Source organism: Euprymna scolopes, chromosome 6, assembly GCF_053919585.1.
Source record: "Euprymna scolopes isolate OS-2025 chromosome 6, ASM5391958v1, whole genome shotgun sequence".
Classification (NCBI taxonomy): Eukaryota; Metazoa; Mollusca; class Cephalopoda; order Sepiida; family Sepiolidae; genus Euprymna; species Euprymna scolopes.
The window spans coordinates 72,193,389-72,208,090 of NC_136487.1; the positions used below are offsets into that span (position 1 = coordinate 72,193,389).

The 14,702-nt window shown below is 33.2% G+C and overlaps 1 protein-coding gene across 7 annotated transcripts in view; it reads right to left on the minus strand.

Moving 5' to 3' along the window:
- Positions 1 to 12,852, minus strand: part of LOC145277684 (uncharacterized) — a 377,033-nt gene extending 364,181 nt beyond the window's left edge. For 6 of the 7 annotated variants that reach the window (XM_080129369.1, XM_080129366.1, XM_080129367.1 and 3 more), the window contains exons 1-2: positions 12,420 to 12,833; positions 479 to 548 (exon numbers count right to left, since the gene is read on the minus strand). In XM_080129369.1, the coding sequence (XP_079985495.1) occupies positions 479 to 548; positions 12,420 to 12,469 (120 nt within the window). In that variant the 5' untranslated portion in view covers positions 12,470 to 12,833. Of the gene's footprint in view, positions 1 to 478; positions 549 to 12,419 lie in introns of all 7 variants that reach the window. The other variant, XM_080129364.1, reaches the window with a different exon arrangement.
- Positions 12,853 to 14,702: the final 1,850 nt, after the last annotated feature.

Genomic DNA, 14,702 nt, shown 5'->3' on the forward strand with positions numbered 1-14,702 from the left:
ATTTTCCTCCCACACTGCATTTTTTTTTTTTTTGCATACACCCACATTTGGTAACACAGTAAATGAAACAGTAAAATATTGTCTTTCAGATCACACACATACGTACACAATGAAAAAATAAAAATGAGGCAAACGTTGCTATTGGTGACATAAATTTTAAAGAAAATACAATTGGGGAAATTAATCAAAAACAATTTAATTTGGTTTACTCATTTGTGACTTGGAAATCAGTTCTGAGCTAAGTAATCTATGAACATCCGGTTAGGTAACTTACTTCCTGTAACTAACCATTTATTACTTTATGCATAACTTATGGTAACTTCACATATCTTATTAAATATTTAATTTATACTTCACAAATGGGTCACAAATTATTAGTAGGTAAACCAAAATAAATTGTTTTTGACCAATTTCTCAACTGAATTTATTTTAAAATAATTTCTGTTTCCATAAATAAATAAGTAAATAAAAAACGTACCTTTAAATTGGTAACACTTATTGTATCTCCATTAATTTCCACAACGTTTTGAGAACCAAGTTCTATTTCTCTGTTAAAAAAAGAAAATTTTAAACAAAATTTAAATTGAGTTTTTAATATACATCAAATATCAATAACTACATGCAGGGCGCATTCCAAAAGTAATACCTCCTATTTTTTTTTTTTAATTCCACCCAAATATATATTGCAAGAGGATTGCAAATTGCATTATGTTGACAACTTGTGCATTCAGGACCTGAAAGTTTAATTTCTCTGTTGGAAATATTGATAGTGTCGATGCTTTCATTCAGTCTCAAGAAACAATGGTTACCCTCTGTAAGGGTAACTGTGCATATAATTGTGAGGCAGGTGTTATACATTCTCCAACCACACCTCTCCTGAATCGGCAGTGCTTGAGTCCAGTGGCAAGGAGAAGTGCTAGATGACTGGAAAGCAGGGAGCACATACAGCACTTGGAATTCCCAAATAGTTACCCATTTAAATACTGACCAGGCTCAACATTGCTTAACTTTGGTGGTCTAACAGGAACCGGTGTATCAACATGATTATGTCGTATTGAGGGTGTGAGACTAAGAAAGCAACTCTTGCCAGGGACGTGCGTTACATGCAGAAATGTGTTATTCAATTCCCCCATGCAGAAAAAAATTGACCATATCAACATTCACCAGCATCTGTCGAACGTTTATAAAGTTGATGCAGTTGATGTCGGCATAGTTAAGAGATAGGTTCGCAGATTTCAAAGTGACAACAGAGATGTGAGTGACAAAGTGCACTCCAGACGCCCATGAACAGCCAACATTGCTGCCAAAATTGCACTGACAATGGTGGTGACTATGTGGTAGAAAAATAAATTCTGGAACAAAAGGGTCGCTCGTTTTAATGGTACCACTCCTTTTTTAGCTCTTCAACATTGTTTTTTTTTTTTAGTTAAAAATTAGAATGCATTACTTTTGAAATGATCCAAAATGTATTGATTAGAAAAAATAAATTAAAAAAATAAAAAATATGCTTACATCAACTCTTTTTCAGGATTCAAACCTGCAAGCTGTACTCAAGAACTTTATAATACAACTGGACAATCTCAGATTAACAAAAACAAAATCTCAAGTTTTCCTTTGGTTCAAAGCACACAAATTGCTTTTAATACAAGACAAATATTCCTGTGTTCAAAAGTAGCAGCAGCAATGTTGTTTTATGCACAGATTATAGATTGGACATCAGTTCCAATCAACAGTTTCCTTCAACCAATCAAAACACAAGAAATATTAACTGAATTTGAACAGTACGAGTAAAAACCCAAGCACACTGCTTTCTTTTCTCTTTTCCTCCAGAAACAAGACATGCACATTTTTTCAGAGAAAAGAGTCTCGACACTACCACACACAAGGTGAGATATTCACAAACTACTCTATGACCAATGAAGCAAATACAAAATGCTCAACAAACGCAGGTGTTCATGTTTGTTCATCCATCAGAATGACGAGGACCATCTGATCATCGTGTAGGGTGGGGTGGGGGGAGTCATCGGAGAGTGTGGAGATGGCTGATAAGCCAAATTTTTACTTGAAAAGTTCTACTGCAGTGAGAACAGGGAATGGTAGCAGATGTCGAGGGCTTCAAAATATTGTCCTTACTATCCTTTCTGCACTTCTCTGCAGTAACTTCTCGGTTACTTTCATATTTGCAGGCATCATCATGAACAGCGGCTTGCCACTTGGCTCTAGATAAAGCTGCCTGCTCCCATGATAGCAGATCAATGTCAAAAGCCTTCAGTGATGCTTTTAGAGTATCTTAAAATCGTTTTCTCTGCCCGCCATGGGAGTGCTTGCTATGTTGGAGCTCAAAAAAACAGACGCTTCTTGGGCAGTGTGTAGTCTGGCATACAGGCTACATGACCAGCCTAGCAAAGCTGAACCGCCATCAGGATAGTGGGAATGCTTGGGAGCCCAGCACGAGTGAGGACTTCTGCGTCTGGTATCCATTCTGGCCAGCCTATGTCAAGCAGTTTACTCAGTCTGGTGGTGTGGAATTGATTTAATTTTCTATCATGCCATTGGTAGACAGTCCACAACTCACATCCATAGAGTAAGGTGGTGAGTATGACAGCTTTATAGGCTTTGATCTTTGTCATGGAGGTGATGCCTCTTCTGCGAAGTCTGCCAAAGGCAGCGCTTGCTTTAGCAAGTCTGCTGTTGATTTTATCATCAATGACTACATTGCGGGAGAGCTTACTGCCAAGGTAGATGAACTTGTTAGCCGCACTGAGTCTTTGCCCCCCCCCCCCCGATGGAAATGTTGGGTTCTGCATATGGTTTACGGAGCAGGCTAATGCATTATCATGGTCTTTTTGGTAATGATTGTGAGACCAAAGTTTTCACAAGCCTCCAAGAATATGTTTGCATAGTTGTTGCATGCCTGTAGATAGCATTAAGAGCACAATCATCAGCAAACAAAAAGTCATTTAAGGTGTATGTTGCAACCCTGGATTTTGCTTGTAGCCTCCAGAGGTTAAAAACTGATCCGTCAAATCTGTACCTGATTCCAATGCCCACATCAGCGTCCCCGAAGGCATTCGTCAGCATCGCAGAGAACATGAGGCTGAACAGGATGGGAGCCAAAACACCCGTTTAACTTCATTTGTGACTTCAAAAGTGTCACAGATCTCCCCATGAACTTGCACTCTGGCTATCATTCCATCAGGAAACGGATGTATGATGGCAAGGAATTTTCTAGGACACCCGTACTTTGCCATTATTATCCAGAAGACTTCTCTGCTAACATTGTCAACAGCTTTAGTCAAATCAACATAGGTAGAGTATAGGTCTACAGTTTGTTCTTGGCACTTTCTGTCGTGGAGTTGCCTGGTGGCAAACATATCATTAGTACCACAATCCTTACGGAATTTACATTGGTTCTCCAGTAAGAGGTCTTTTTCCAGATGAACTATGAGCCTGTTCAGCATTACTCTGGCCAGTACCTTACCTGCAATGCATAGCAGGGATATTCCCCGGTGGTTATCATAGGCCTGGTGGTTACCTTTATGCTTGTATAGATGTATGATGGAGCCATCTTTGAAGTCTTGGGAAGTACCTCCTCCTGCCAGATGATGTGGAAAAGCTGAGGAAGTTTTTCAGTCAGGGTCTTGCTGCCCTCTTTATATATCTCAGCTGGGATGGAGTCTGAGCCCGGCACTCTCGCAGTGGACAACAGGCAGATTGCTTTCTCAGTCTCTTTGAGGGTTGGGAGTTCATTCATTTCCTTGTTTACAGTAATTTGGGGGAGGCAGTCAATAGCCTTGTCATTTATGGTAGTGGGACAGTTTAATACACTTTTAAAATGCTCTGCCTATCTTCTCAGGAGTCTTTGTCAGTGAGGAGAGTGTATCCATCTGCACTGAGGAGAGGTGATGATTTGGATGGAGTTGGACAATAAATTTCCTTGAGACCATTGTAGAAAATCTTCATGTTGTTCCTATCTGCATAAATTTGAATTTCTTCTGCTTTCTTGTTAAACCAAGAATCATGAATTTGTCTGAGCTTCAACTGAACGTTGATATGCAATCTCTTCCATGTGTCCTTTAGTTTGGAGGATGGATCTTCGATATGGACTTCTCTTCCTCCGGAAACAAACATATGCACAACCTTATCCTGTCTAGGACGTTTCAGAGAAAGGAACCTCTCGACACTACCACACACAAGATGAGACATTCACAAACTACTCTAGGACCAATGAAGCAAATACAAAATGTCAACAAACGCACACAAGTTCATAGATGACAAAGGCACACTATTTACACACACATAAACGAATATGGCTTCACCCAAAATAAACACATTCTCTCACTAGCAAAACCAGCACAACACACACTAAACAGAAATGTACATAAACTAGGCAAAATAGACTTGTCTACACAATTCCTTCCTAATGCACAACGGTCAAAACAAATGTGAACTCAATTTCTTCTTTTCTCCAGAACGTTCTAGAACTCTTTGAACTCATGCTTTACAAACATTTTGCATTATCTTAAATATTCATAAAAATGAATCAATTTTGTATGGACAGATTTTATCAATCTTTTATATTGGATAAGATTTCATTCACAATAATTTATTTATGCTCTAATAACATTCCCAGCAACAACATGGATAACAATGTCATAAATAAAATGTTTAACTGTAGCAATGAATATTGATATTTACATAACTTGTTTGATAATTATATATGGGTAAAAAAGAAAAACACCTATATATATATAATGTGCTAAGGCAACTTCATGTTTGTACATATGTTATCATCTCCCAACTATTTAAAAAAAAAAAAAAGAAAAAAAAAAGCACACCTTCCTTTTTTTCAGAAAGTTTTCAGATTCTTTGAACTTTCATTCTTCACATAAATTTTGCATCGTCTTAAGCTGTGAATAAAAATTATTCTATATGGATAGACAGTCTTTATTATTTCATTTTTTATTGCCTTTTATCTACACCTGTCTACTAATTTAAAGGCTTCAAACTCACTTTCTAATGTCTGACCACAAAAAAAAAAAAAAGAAAAATAGTCTATTGTGGAACCCCCCTTTTTTTTTTTATATATATATATATATTTCTATACTAAGTGTGTGACCACATCGTGTGTAGGTGTGTCTCTCGTCTGTGAGATTTTTTTCTAGTATTACTTAATATTAACAGAATATTTGTTGAAATCAAATAATGCAATAGCATAACATAAAAATTTGAAAACTATTTAAAAAATTAATTTTAAAATGGGATTCTCCATAACGCATTTCGATTTCTTTTTAAACAAGTCAGCCATTTTAATCTTAATAGTTACAAAAAAAAACAAAAAAAAAAAAACAAGAATTACTTTGTGACTCATCAAAATTGAAAGGATTATTTGAATCAGCAGCTGCAACATTGTTTCCCCTTCGCGATTTGACAAGATTTCCAATCAGCAGTTTACTTCAACCAATTACAGATGCAGGAATAATCATTGCTGAAAACTGGTACATACCATAAACACCTAAACAGTGTTTTTCTTCCACAGGCAATTCAAGTGCCCAAGTCACAATCCAGCCTAGCGATTTTAATGCTAGAACTGCTAAACAAAATGCCAACATCATACACATACACACTTCTAACCAAAATTTCTCTCACCCACAAGATTGTACATACACTCACTGATAAAACAGGCACGTTAATACACACACATACACGCCTAGGTGTCTATCCCATGTACACATTAACACAAACTTGAATGGCAAATGAATACTATAAGCTCTCAATTATTACTAACCCTTCATTTTAATTGTCTTAGCAAGTTGTCCATAAGAGTTATTTTAAATGGATAGACTACTATTCTTTCTTTGGTATTACATTTTTTTTTACAAGATTTTGGAAGCATTTAAACTGTTAAATGGATATTCGTCAAGAAATAGGCGCTCATTTTACTTCCTCGACGTAAAAATATTAAAAGTGTCAAAATCATATTAATGGTTTAACGTCACGAGACGGGGCGAGTGGTCGTGGTGTCGACTGATGGTCTGCACTGCAAGGGAAATCTGACTCGACTGGTTGGGTTTCGCGCGCAGTGCCTTTTTTTATGAGTGACAGACCGGCTCCAGCAAAAGCTGTCAGAAAAATATTTTTGAAATTCGCTTTCTTTGAATGCCAATTGGATGAAAAGTCAACACACCGTCACGTGGTACTGTTCTGAAATACGTCCGCGGCAATTACCAAGTTTCAGTTTTATATACCCACATAATTTGCGTGGGTGGAGATAACAGATGTACGCGCAACTCGAACGCTCCTTGTCTAGCCATTTTTAATGCCGTATTAGCAAAAAAAAAAAAAGATTTTGATTTTTTTAGCAAGTAAAACTACGCTGGGTTAGGTCGTAAAAAAAAATTGTGCATAAAATTAATTCTTTTTGAAATATATTAAATATATTAGCACAAAAGTATTGAAACTGGGATAGTTTTTTTTTTTTAATGGTGTTTCTGTAAGGTTTCGTGTTTCGTTTCATGCTTGGTAGCTTCCGTTCCGTATTTTAAAGAGTTTTAGTTAAAAAGAAATAACAAGTAATGTCGCACTCGACATTACTTAGTAAATAACTTTTAACAAAAAAAAATGTCCGAAAATTAAAGAAAATACTGAGGAAGATATAGTTTTAAAACGAGCCTCCCCCACCTCCAAAAGAAAATAAATTTGTATATTTTTAAGTACTCTGCACAGTTCACAACTGCCCCCCGAAATGACTTAAACGATACCCTCTCCTCCCCATTTAAGAATGCCTTTCAAAATAGCATTATTTCAGCGCGGTACCAAAATTACATAAGACCGTGTTTTCTTTTTTGTTGTTTGGTAATAATTATTTAAACTGAATAAAATAATTATAATATATATAAAATAATTATTTAAACTAAATAAAATAATTGCTTTCTTTGATAATACGTGTTTTCTTTATTTTTGTTTCGTAATGACACAAAAAGTGTTAAAACTAGAGTATTTTTTTTTTAATAAATATTTGGTTTCGTTTTTCGTATCTTGACTCCGTGATCAAGTTTATTTTTTTTTAAGCAAGAGTTAAAAATAATTTTTTTTAAATATTATGGGGTTATCTTTCAGATGCAAGGTTCATTGTTTACTTGCGGTTTTAACGATGTAAGATTCCGTTGTACGGAAGACCAAATCGGCCAAAATGTCTATGATGTTTTTATTGGCGCTTTTCTTCGTATTTTTAATAACATTTTTTTGCACCATTTACAAGTTCTTTTTACAAATAATTTTTTTAATACTGTAATAGTAAAATAAAGATACATTTATTAATTATACGGAATAAGTATCTCGTAATGTTTTCACACGAGATTTTTTTCCTGTTGATTTCTCTTTTTTTTTTTTAATATTAAAATTGATTTAAAGTGATTTTCAAGCCTTTAACATGACGGAGTTTATAATGAAACCCAAATTACCGTTAAAATTAAAATAATCTTTATTAGAAATTTGTAACAAAATAACAAAATTATAAAACTATTAGATTATAATTAAGAACTTTTAATTAAACAACGTGAACATTTTATAATGAGTGTTTTCATGAAATGTATTTTTAATAATAAAAAAAGTGAACTTTTTTTTACTTAAACTTCATAAAAAAACGTATCCAATATAGAATTTTACTAAAATAATTTTACTATTACAGTATTAAAAAAAATATTTGTAAAAAAAAACTTGTAAATGGTGCAAAAAAATGTTATTAAAAAATACGAAGAAAAGCGCCAATAAAAATATCGTAGACGTATATTATCATTTAAACAGTATATCAATTTAAATATTTAAATTCAGTAAATAAATTTAAATATTTAAATTATGGCCGATTTGGTCTTCCGTACAACGGAATCTTACATCGTTACAATCGCAAGTAAACAAGGAACGTCCTTGCATCTGAAAGATAACCTATTATGGGGGTACATAGTCTCTTTTAAAAACAATATCTCCTTCAAGGACGGTAATAAAATGTGTTTTCAATCAATATTTATTCAATAAGGGACCAGTTTTCCTATCTAGCAAAGGGGGGGGGGGTCCGGGTACGAGTTTTCCCGGGACGAGTTTTCCGGGCACATATATACACACACACAAATTTTTCGAATCTATGTGCATAGTAAAACACACCGGGCTTTCTAAATAACGCTATTTCATCAAAAAACTTTAAAATGACACTAAAAGGAGAATGTTATAGCAAGCTTCAGCTCCACCGTCCATGTAAAACGCAGAAATGTAAGCGATATAATCGCCATCTTTTATATTAAACAAGTCGAGAAAGAAACTAAGAACAAACGATAACTGGAATTCATGAACCTTTCTTTTTTAGTGAGAAAAAGTTGTTTAAATTGTCATGTTCTGTTCCGACTAGTCAGCTTTGTTTCGATTCGTTCCGTTTCAGTCGATTTTGGTTTTTTTATCGTAAGATCAAGGCTGCTACATGCTTTACGGAATTGCTGATGACATCCATCTTGATTCTTATACGATTAAAATGTGTGAACATTTTAATCGTGCATTTTTCAGTTTATAAGGATAGAATTAATCAAGGCATTAAAAAAATAAAAGGTTATATTGTACGTATCCGTTTTGAACTGAAGAAAAAAAAATTCAATTAATTTGATCGAGTAGTTTTTTTGTTTGTTTGATTTTTTTTTTTTGTTGTTTTTTTACATCTGAAAAATACGTTTTTATGAGAGCTCGTTGAAGGCAGAAATCTTTGGGGGTTTTTTGTTTTGTTTTTCTTTTTGTTTGGAGTTTATAACAGCCACGGGGAGATAACTCCATGTAAAGCACCGACACTCCCTCCCCATCTTTAAAATTGAACCTTTTGCTCGGTATCATAAATTGTTTTTTCGCTGTAAAAAAAAAAAAAAAAAAAAAAAAAAAACGATGAAATTTTGGTAAATTTATACAAACACCGTGACAGCGAATTAACCCTAACCCTAACCCTGTCACGGTGTTTGTATAATAATACCGAAATTTTTTTTTTTCGGTATTTTTTTAGATTAGGACAACCCCCACCTCCACAATATTCTTTTAAATGACGACTTTTTCGAGTTTTCTACTATGCTGAATACGGAAATCGCATTGAAATTTTGCAGAAATAAGTAGTTATCGAGATATAAATAGTTGTTTTATGTATTGTATTCTTGGGCGGCCATCGTTTTTACGCGCGTGCGCGCCATAAACAAATCTACGCGCGTAACAAAGATGGCCGCCAAAGAATACAATGCATAATACAACTTTTTATATATCGATAAGTAATTATTTCTGCAAAATTTCAAGGCGATTTTCGTATTCAGCATGGCCGAAAACCTTGAAAAGTCGTTATTTAAAAGAAGATTGTGGTGGTGGAGTCCACCACTGGTGGAGTGGTGGACTGGACCTAATCTGAAAATTTACCTTTTTTTTTCGGAGAACTTCGTTCCATAACTGATACGTGCAATATAACCTTTTTTCGATATTTTCATTGGGTTTGTTTTACTGTACACACAGATTCGAAAAAGTTGTCAAAAAACAAATATATAACAAATAAATGTTATCAAAGTCAAAATAAGTTACTTTTCTAACTAACTGGATATGTTTTTAGTGTTTATATTTGATGTAACTTGTTTATTCAGCTCGAAAAACATAGTGTTTACCGATTGTAAAATTTAAAATGGCAGCCGAGAGGCGGTAAGTTTGGGAAAATGAGTTATAAATAAAAAACCAGACAAAATACTATTGGAAACTCGCTCAATATATGTTACCGTGACATTGGCTGACATATTCGACGAGTTCTTAACAGTATTTTGACTGTTTTCTTTTTATTTATAACTCCTTTTCCCAAACTTACCGTCTCCGAGAGAGAGTCGGCCGCCATTTTGAATTTTCCAATACGTCGGTAAACACTGTTTTTCGAGCTGAATAAACATGTTACATTAAATATAAACACGAAAAACATATCCAGTTGGGTAGAAAAGTAACTTATCTTGCCTTTGATAACATCTGTTATATATTTGTTTTGTGACAACTTTTTCGAATCTATGTGTACAGTAAAACAACCCTTTTCATTTTTTAATGTCTTGACTAAACTGTACAAATACCTAAATTTTTACTCGAAATTACTCCTTATATAATAATGTCCAAGATAAGAAACATTTTTAATGCCTTATTTTTCTCCTATCATCCACAAACCCTGTTTAGTAACATTACCGGGATGGTTCTACTTCTGACCCTCTGACCCTCAGGCTATCTTCTCGGGCATTAAAACGAGAATTTGGATGCGGTCGCATCAGGATTCGCTTGGAGTAGGTGGGGGTGGATTCTCTACTAGAAACTGACCTCTTGCCTGACCTTGCTGCCGTGGTAGGAGGAGGAGGGGGGCGATAAATAAACAGTACTTAATTCACCCTTGAAAATTGAATCAATTTGTTTAAATATAAATAAATCATCTGCACGAGTGTCTTTCATATTTACAAGTAAGCAGTCATCCATTTTGTTTTTTTATAAGTTTCTATTTTCGAAAAGTTCGCATAACGGAAAAAAGATAAAAATCACAATGGATGCTGCTGAGTTTTCAGAGTTTTGGGATGGGTTTTTTTTTTTGTTTGTTTTCTTTGTCTTTTTTTTCTTCAAAAGAAAAAAAGTTTCTACGCGGGCGGGGATATCATAAAAAGAGGGGGGGGGTCAAATAAATCCATTAAACGGCTAATAAACTTTTGGTACTCATGCAGAGAGTGATCTGTGCTGAAATAACGTTATTATTTAAAAAGCCATTCTTAACATGAGGGTGTTCTGTGCCTAATCCGTACTTTAACCTTACAATTGAATAAAAAAAAACATAAAACTTCAATTAAACTTGGAAATACGATTTAAAAAATAGCGCTGATCACTCTTTGCATTAGCACGAAACTTTTAATTATCATTTTTTTTTTATTTTGTTGGTTTCTAAATTTGATGACTTCAATCATTTACGATTATCGTTTAGTAATATTGTCATGAAACTATAATTGTTTAATTTTTAATCTGTATTTATAAAAATAATTGGAAGTAAGTATTTTCCAGAACTTTCAATCTTTTAATAAATGAGGATTTTCTAAAAATGTTAACGCCATAAATTACTTCCTATTCGATAGTTTAAATGCTTCCAAATTCACTTCAAACAGCTCTCTATTTATTTGCTTCCTCATGAGAGGAAAATTGAACACAAGTCTGGTGTTTATTCTAAAAAAATAAAATAAAATAAATAAATAATACAAAAAGGTAGTATTGGTAATATGATGTGATGTATACATGAAGATGTCATATTTAATTACGTAAATTGATTAAGTAGCGTTATTTTTAACCAAGTAAATTAAAAATTACGATTTTCAGCGATTTTATGACTAAACTGTATTAAACAGAAGACCGATTTTAATCTCGACACTTCGAATTGAGTTGTCTCCCCTTATTTATTTAATCGGATTTCATCATGGCCAACGAAAACAATAAGACTCGCTTAGTCTTAAAATTTGATTTTCTAAAAAAGAAAACAAAAAAAAAATGATCAAATTACGTGATTTTTGGAATATGTCACCTTCGTTCCGTGACTGGTATAATGCGTATATTGTACAGACTTTTCTGTATTTTCTTTACTTTTAATTTCCGCCATAAGTGCAATTCTGAATAAGCACCATGCGTTTTTATGTGGTACAAAACGACAAATTGCCCCAGTCAACAGGGATTTCTCCTCTTCTGAGAACAGACAGAACCGATACTACAGTTTGGTTCTAGTTCGAAAAACAAGTTTCTAGACAGTCACGAAATAATTCATTTTTTGGTTATCTTCAAGTTTAATCACTCGATGTTGACAAAAGTTTTGCATAGAGCTGTCATCTGCAAAATGATGCAAGTTTTTTTTTTTTGGGGGGGGGGTCATTTTTAAATTGTATTTATTTTTTTAAATAAGCAAACGAACAAAAAATATTTTAAAAATAACCCATTTTTTGATCATTTGCTTATTTTAAAAATACGTATCAAAATGGCTGACTTGTGTATGAAAGCACCGAAATGCATTGTTATGGTTATAAATTTCGTAATTATTTTTAAAAAAATTTAATTTCGCTTTAGTATTGTATGTTATCGCATCTATTTTAATAAAGAACTGATTGCTATTAAAATAAAACAAATGTGTATGTGATGTAGGGGCGAGAAACACATATATACACACGATAAATGGTCACACAATGTTATTAGTATAGACATTTTTAGAATAAACATTTATTTTGTACTATATTTCACTTAAAAAAGAAACCGGACATAAATAGAAAGTTCTTCACAAAAAGAACAAAACAAAGACATTGCGCGTATTTTATTATTATTTCTTTCAAGCAAGAATTTAGAACTTTTTTTATTTATATTTGACTTACCTCTTATTAAGAGGCCTAACTCTCACGGCAACTTTTATATTAGACATCATCCTTCATCCAATTTCATCCATTTTTTAGTTTGGTAAATTTCAATGGTAATAAATATAATTCTCCAATTCGAAGAACATTTTTTGTCGGTTAGTCAAGAACTCGAGTAGAAGAACTCTCAGAGAAAAAAGTTTCGGGACGGTACCATTTTGAGTACCAACCGGGAGGAAACGTATCAACAATAATACATTTGCATCTTTATAACTAACTATTAAAATCACTCAATAGACGAGAGTAAAATCGTTTTTTTTTATACAATTATTTTATTAGAGAGATTTTTTCCCCCTTTTCTTTTGTTTTAATAGATGTATCTATTAAACGTTTATAGGTTGCGTCCAGGCATGCTGTCCCACCCACTTGACTGCTGCTAGGGAAAGAATGGAATAAGCCGGTCATGTGATCTCATAGTTATGTTACACATTAGTAACTCTTTAAGAGTTATTTTTCTTCTGTTAGCAAGGCAGATGTAGGTTCTTTGAAAAGTTATAACACACACACACACACACACACACACACACACACACACATATATATATATGTGTGTGTGTGTGTAAACAATTGGATTTAAATTTGCAAATTAAAGTTTACAAAAATGTATTTTTCGACATATTGACGTCATTTTGCTAACTATTAGGTATCCTCTGAGGATATGAGCAACTCATTGAAACTTCATGGAATAAGGAAAACATCCTTGTCGAAAAATAAATTGCTGTAAATTTAAATTTAAATCCAGTTGTTCTTATAGTATTGCTCTATCTTGAACATTGAGCTTTTTTTCTGGTTGGGATTGTAAATACTAATATTTATATTTGCTTTAATTTATAAATTTATTCAATTTGTAAACCAAAATTAGATATTTTTTTCTTGAATTATAGACTAACGGTATTCAACAGTGATAACTAATGAAACAAATTTACGTGGTCGCGAAATTTGACATACTAATCTTTCGGACAAATAGTCGGTTAAAACCAAAAGTTATCGTCAGGCGACCTAATAAATAAATAGTTGCTTTCCACAGAAGAAACTAGTCCTCATAATCCACTGACACGTGTTTCGTCGTCTACGACTCATCAGAGTGGTTGAATCTAGTGAGATTCGAAATGATAAGTAGCATATATATATATATATATATATATATATATATATACACACACACACACACACTTTCGATTCATTCACTCCCAAGCAAGGCATATTGCCATTTGGGTATAAAGGGGCCCAAATAGTAACCCTTTAAAGGGCTACTATTTGGGTCTATATCTACAGACACTATGTAGGGAGTTGTATAGCAAGATGTCTGTTCACATTACATTTAAATTTCTTCATGTCCGTAGAATCAGGGAAACGCCCGAAACGGGAGACCAGGAAGAAATTCCAAAATCTAGCAGTTCGAGGAAAAAAAACTGTTGGAGTAGAAGGCTTTCTGGCATATATAATTAAGTATACTATAATTTGCGCTACCCCCCCCCCAATTTTGTTTTTATTTCTATGTTGTTTAGAAGAGCGTGAATAAAAGATCTGGTGGAAAACGAACAAAAATATATATAAATTATAAATTAAAATAAAATAAGTTACCCATATTCATTCATTTTATAAAAATAATAATAAAAAAAAACAGTAGCTATATTTTTTTTAAACAAATATCAATTTTAGTATAGAGAAAATTGCCAACTGCTTTTTTTTACGGACACCACGAAAAAAAAGAAGAAAACTGAAGAAGTTTGTAAATATTCGAAGCTTCGTTATTCTATAAGGACCAGCCCCAGTGATTGTCAGCCAATCAAATGAATCATTAAATTTATTGGCTAATCTAACATTTGAAATTAATTCATTCATTCATAAAAGTATTCAATTCAACAATCGTTGTAGTTTGATTGTCATTTAGAAGTTCCAAATAGATCGTATAGAATTTGCTGTGAATATGGAACTAAAAAAAGCAATGAAAGAAACATGGTAAAAATAGCAAATCAAAAACAAAACTCTCCATTAAGACTTGTGACTAAAAAAATGGCGAAGAAAAGACATTTTGATGAGGGGGAAAAAAAAAAATTCCTCATATATTATATAATGATGGTGTCATTGTGCTTTTGGTTTAATAGATGTAAATATACTGAAACTCCGGTGATTATCAAAAATGCTCAATGACAAACATAGACACACCCACGTTTTAAAAATCTAGCAAAAATCAAATAATAGTCATATTTTCCAGAAATTTTCGATATTTATTCATTTTTA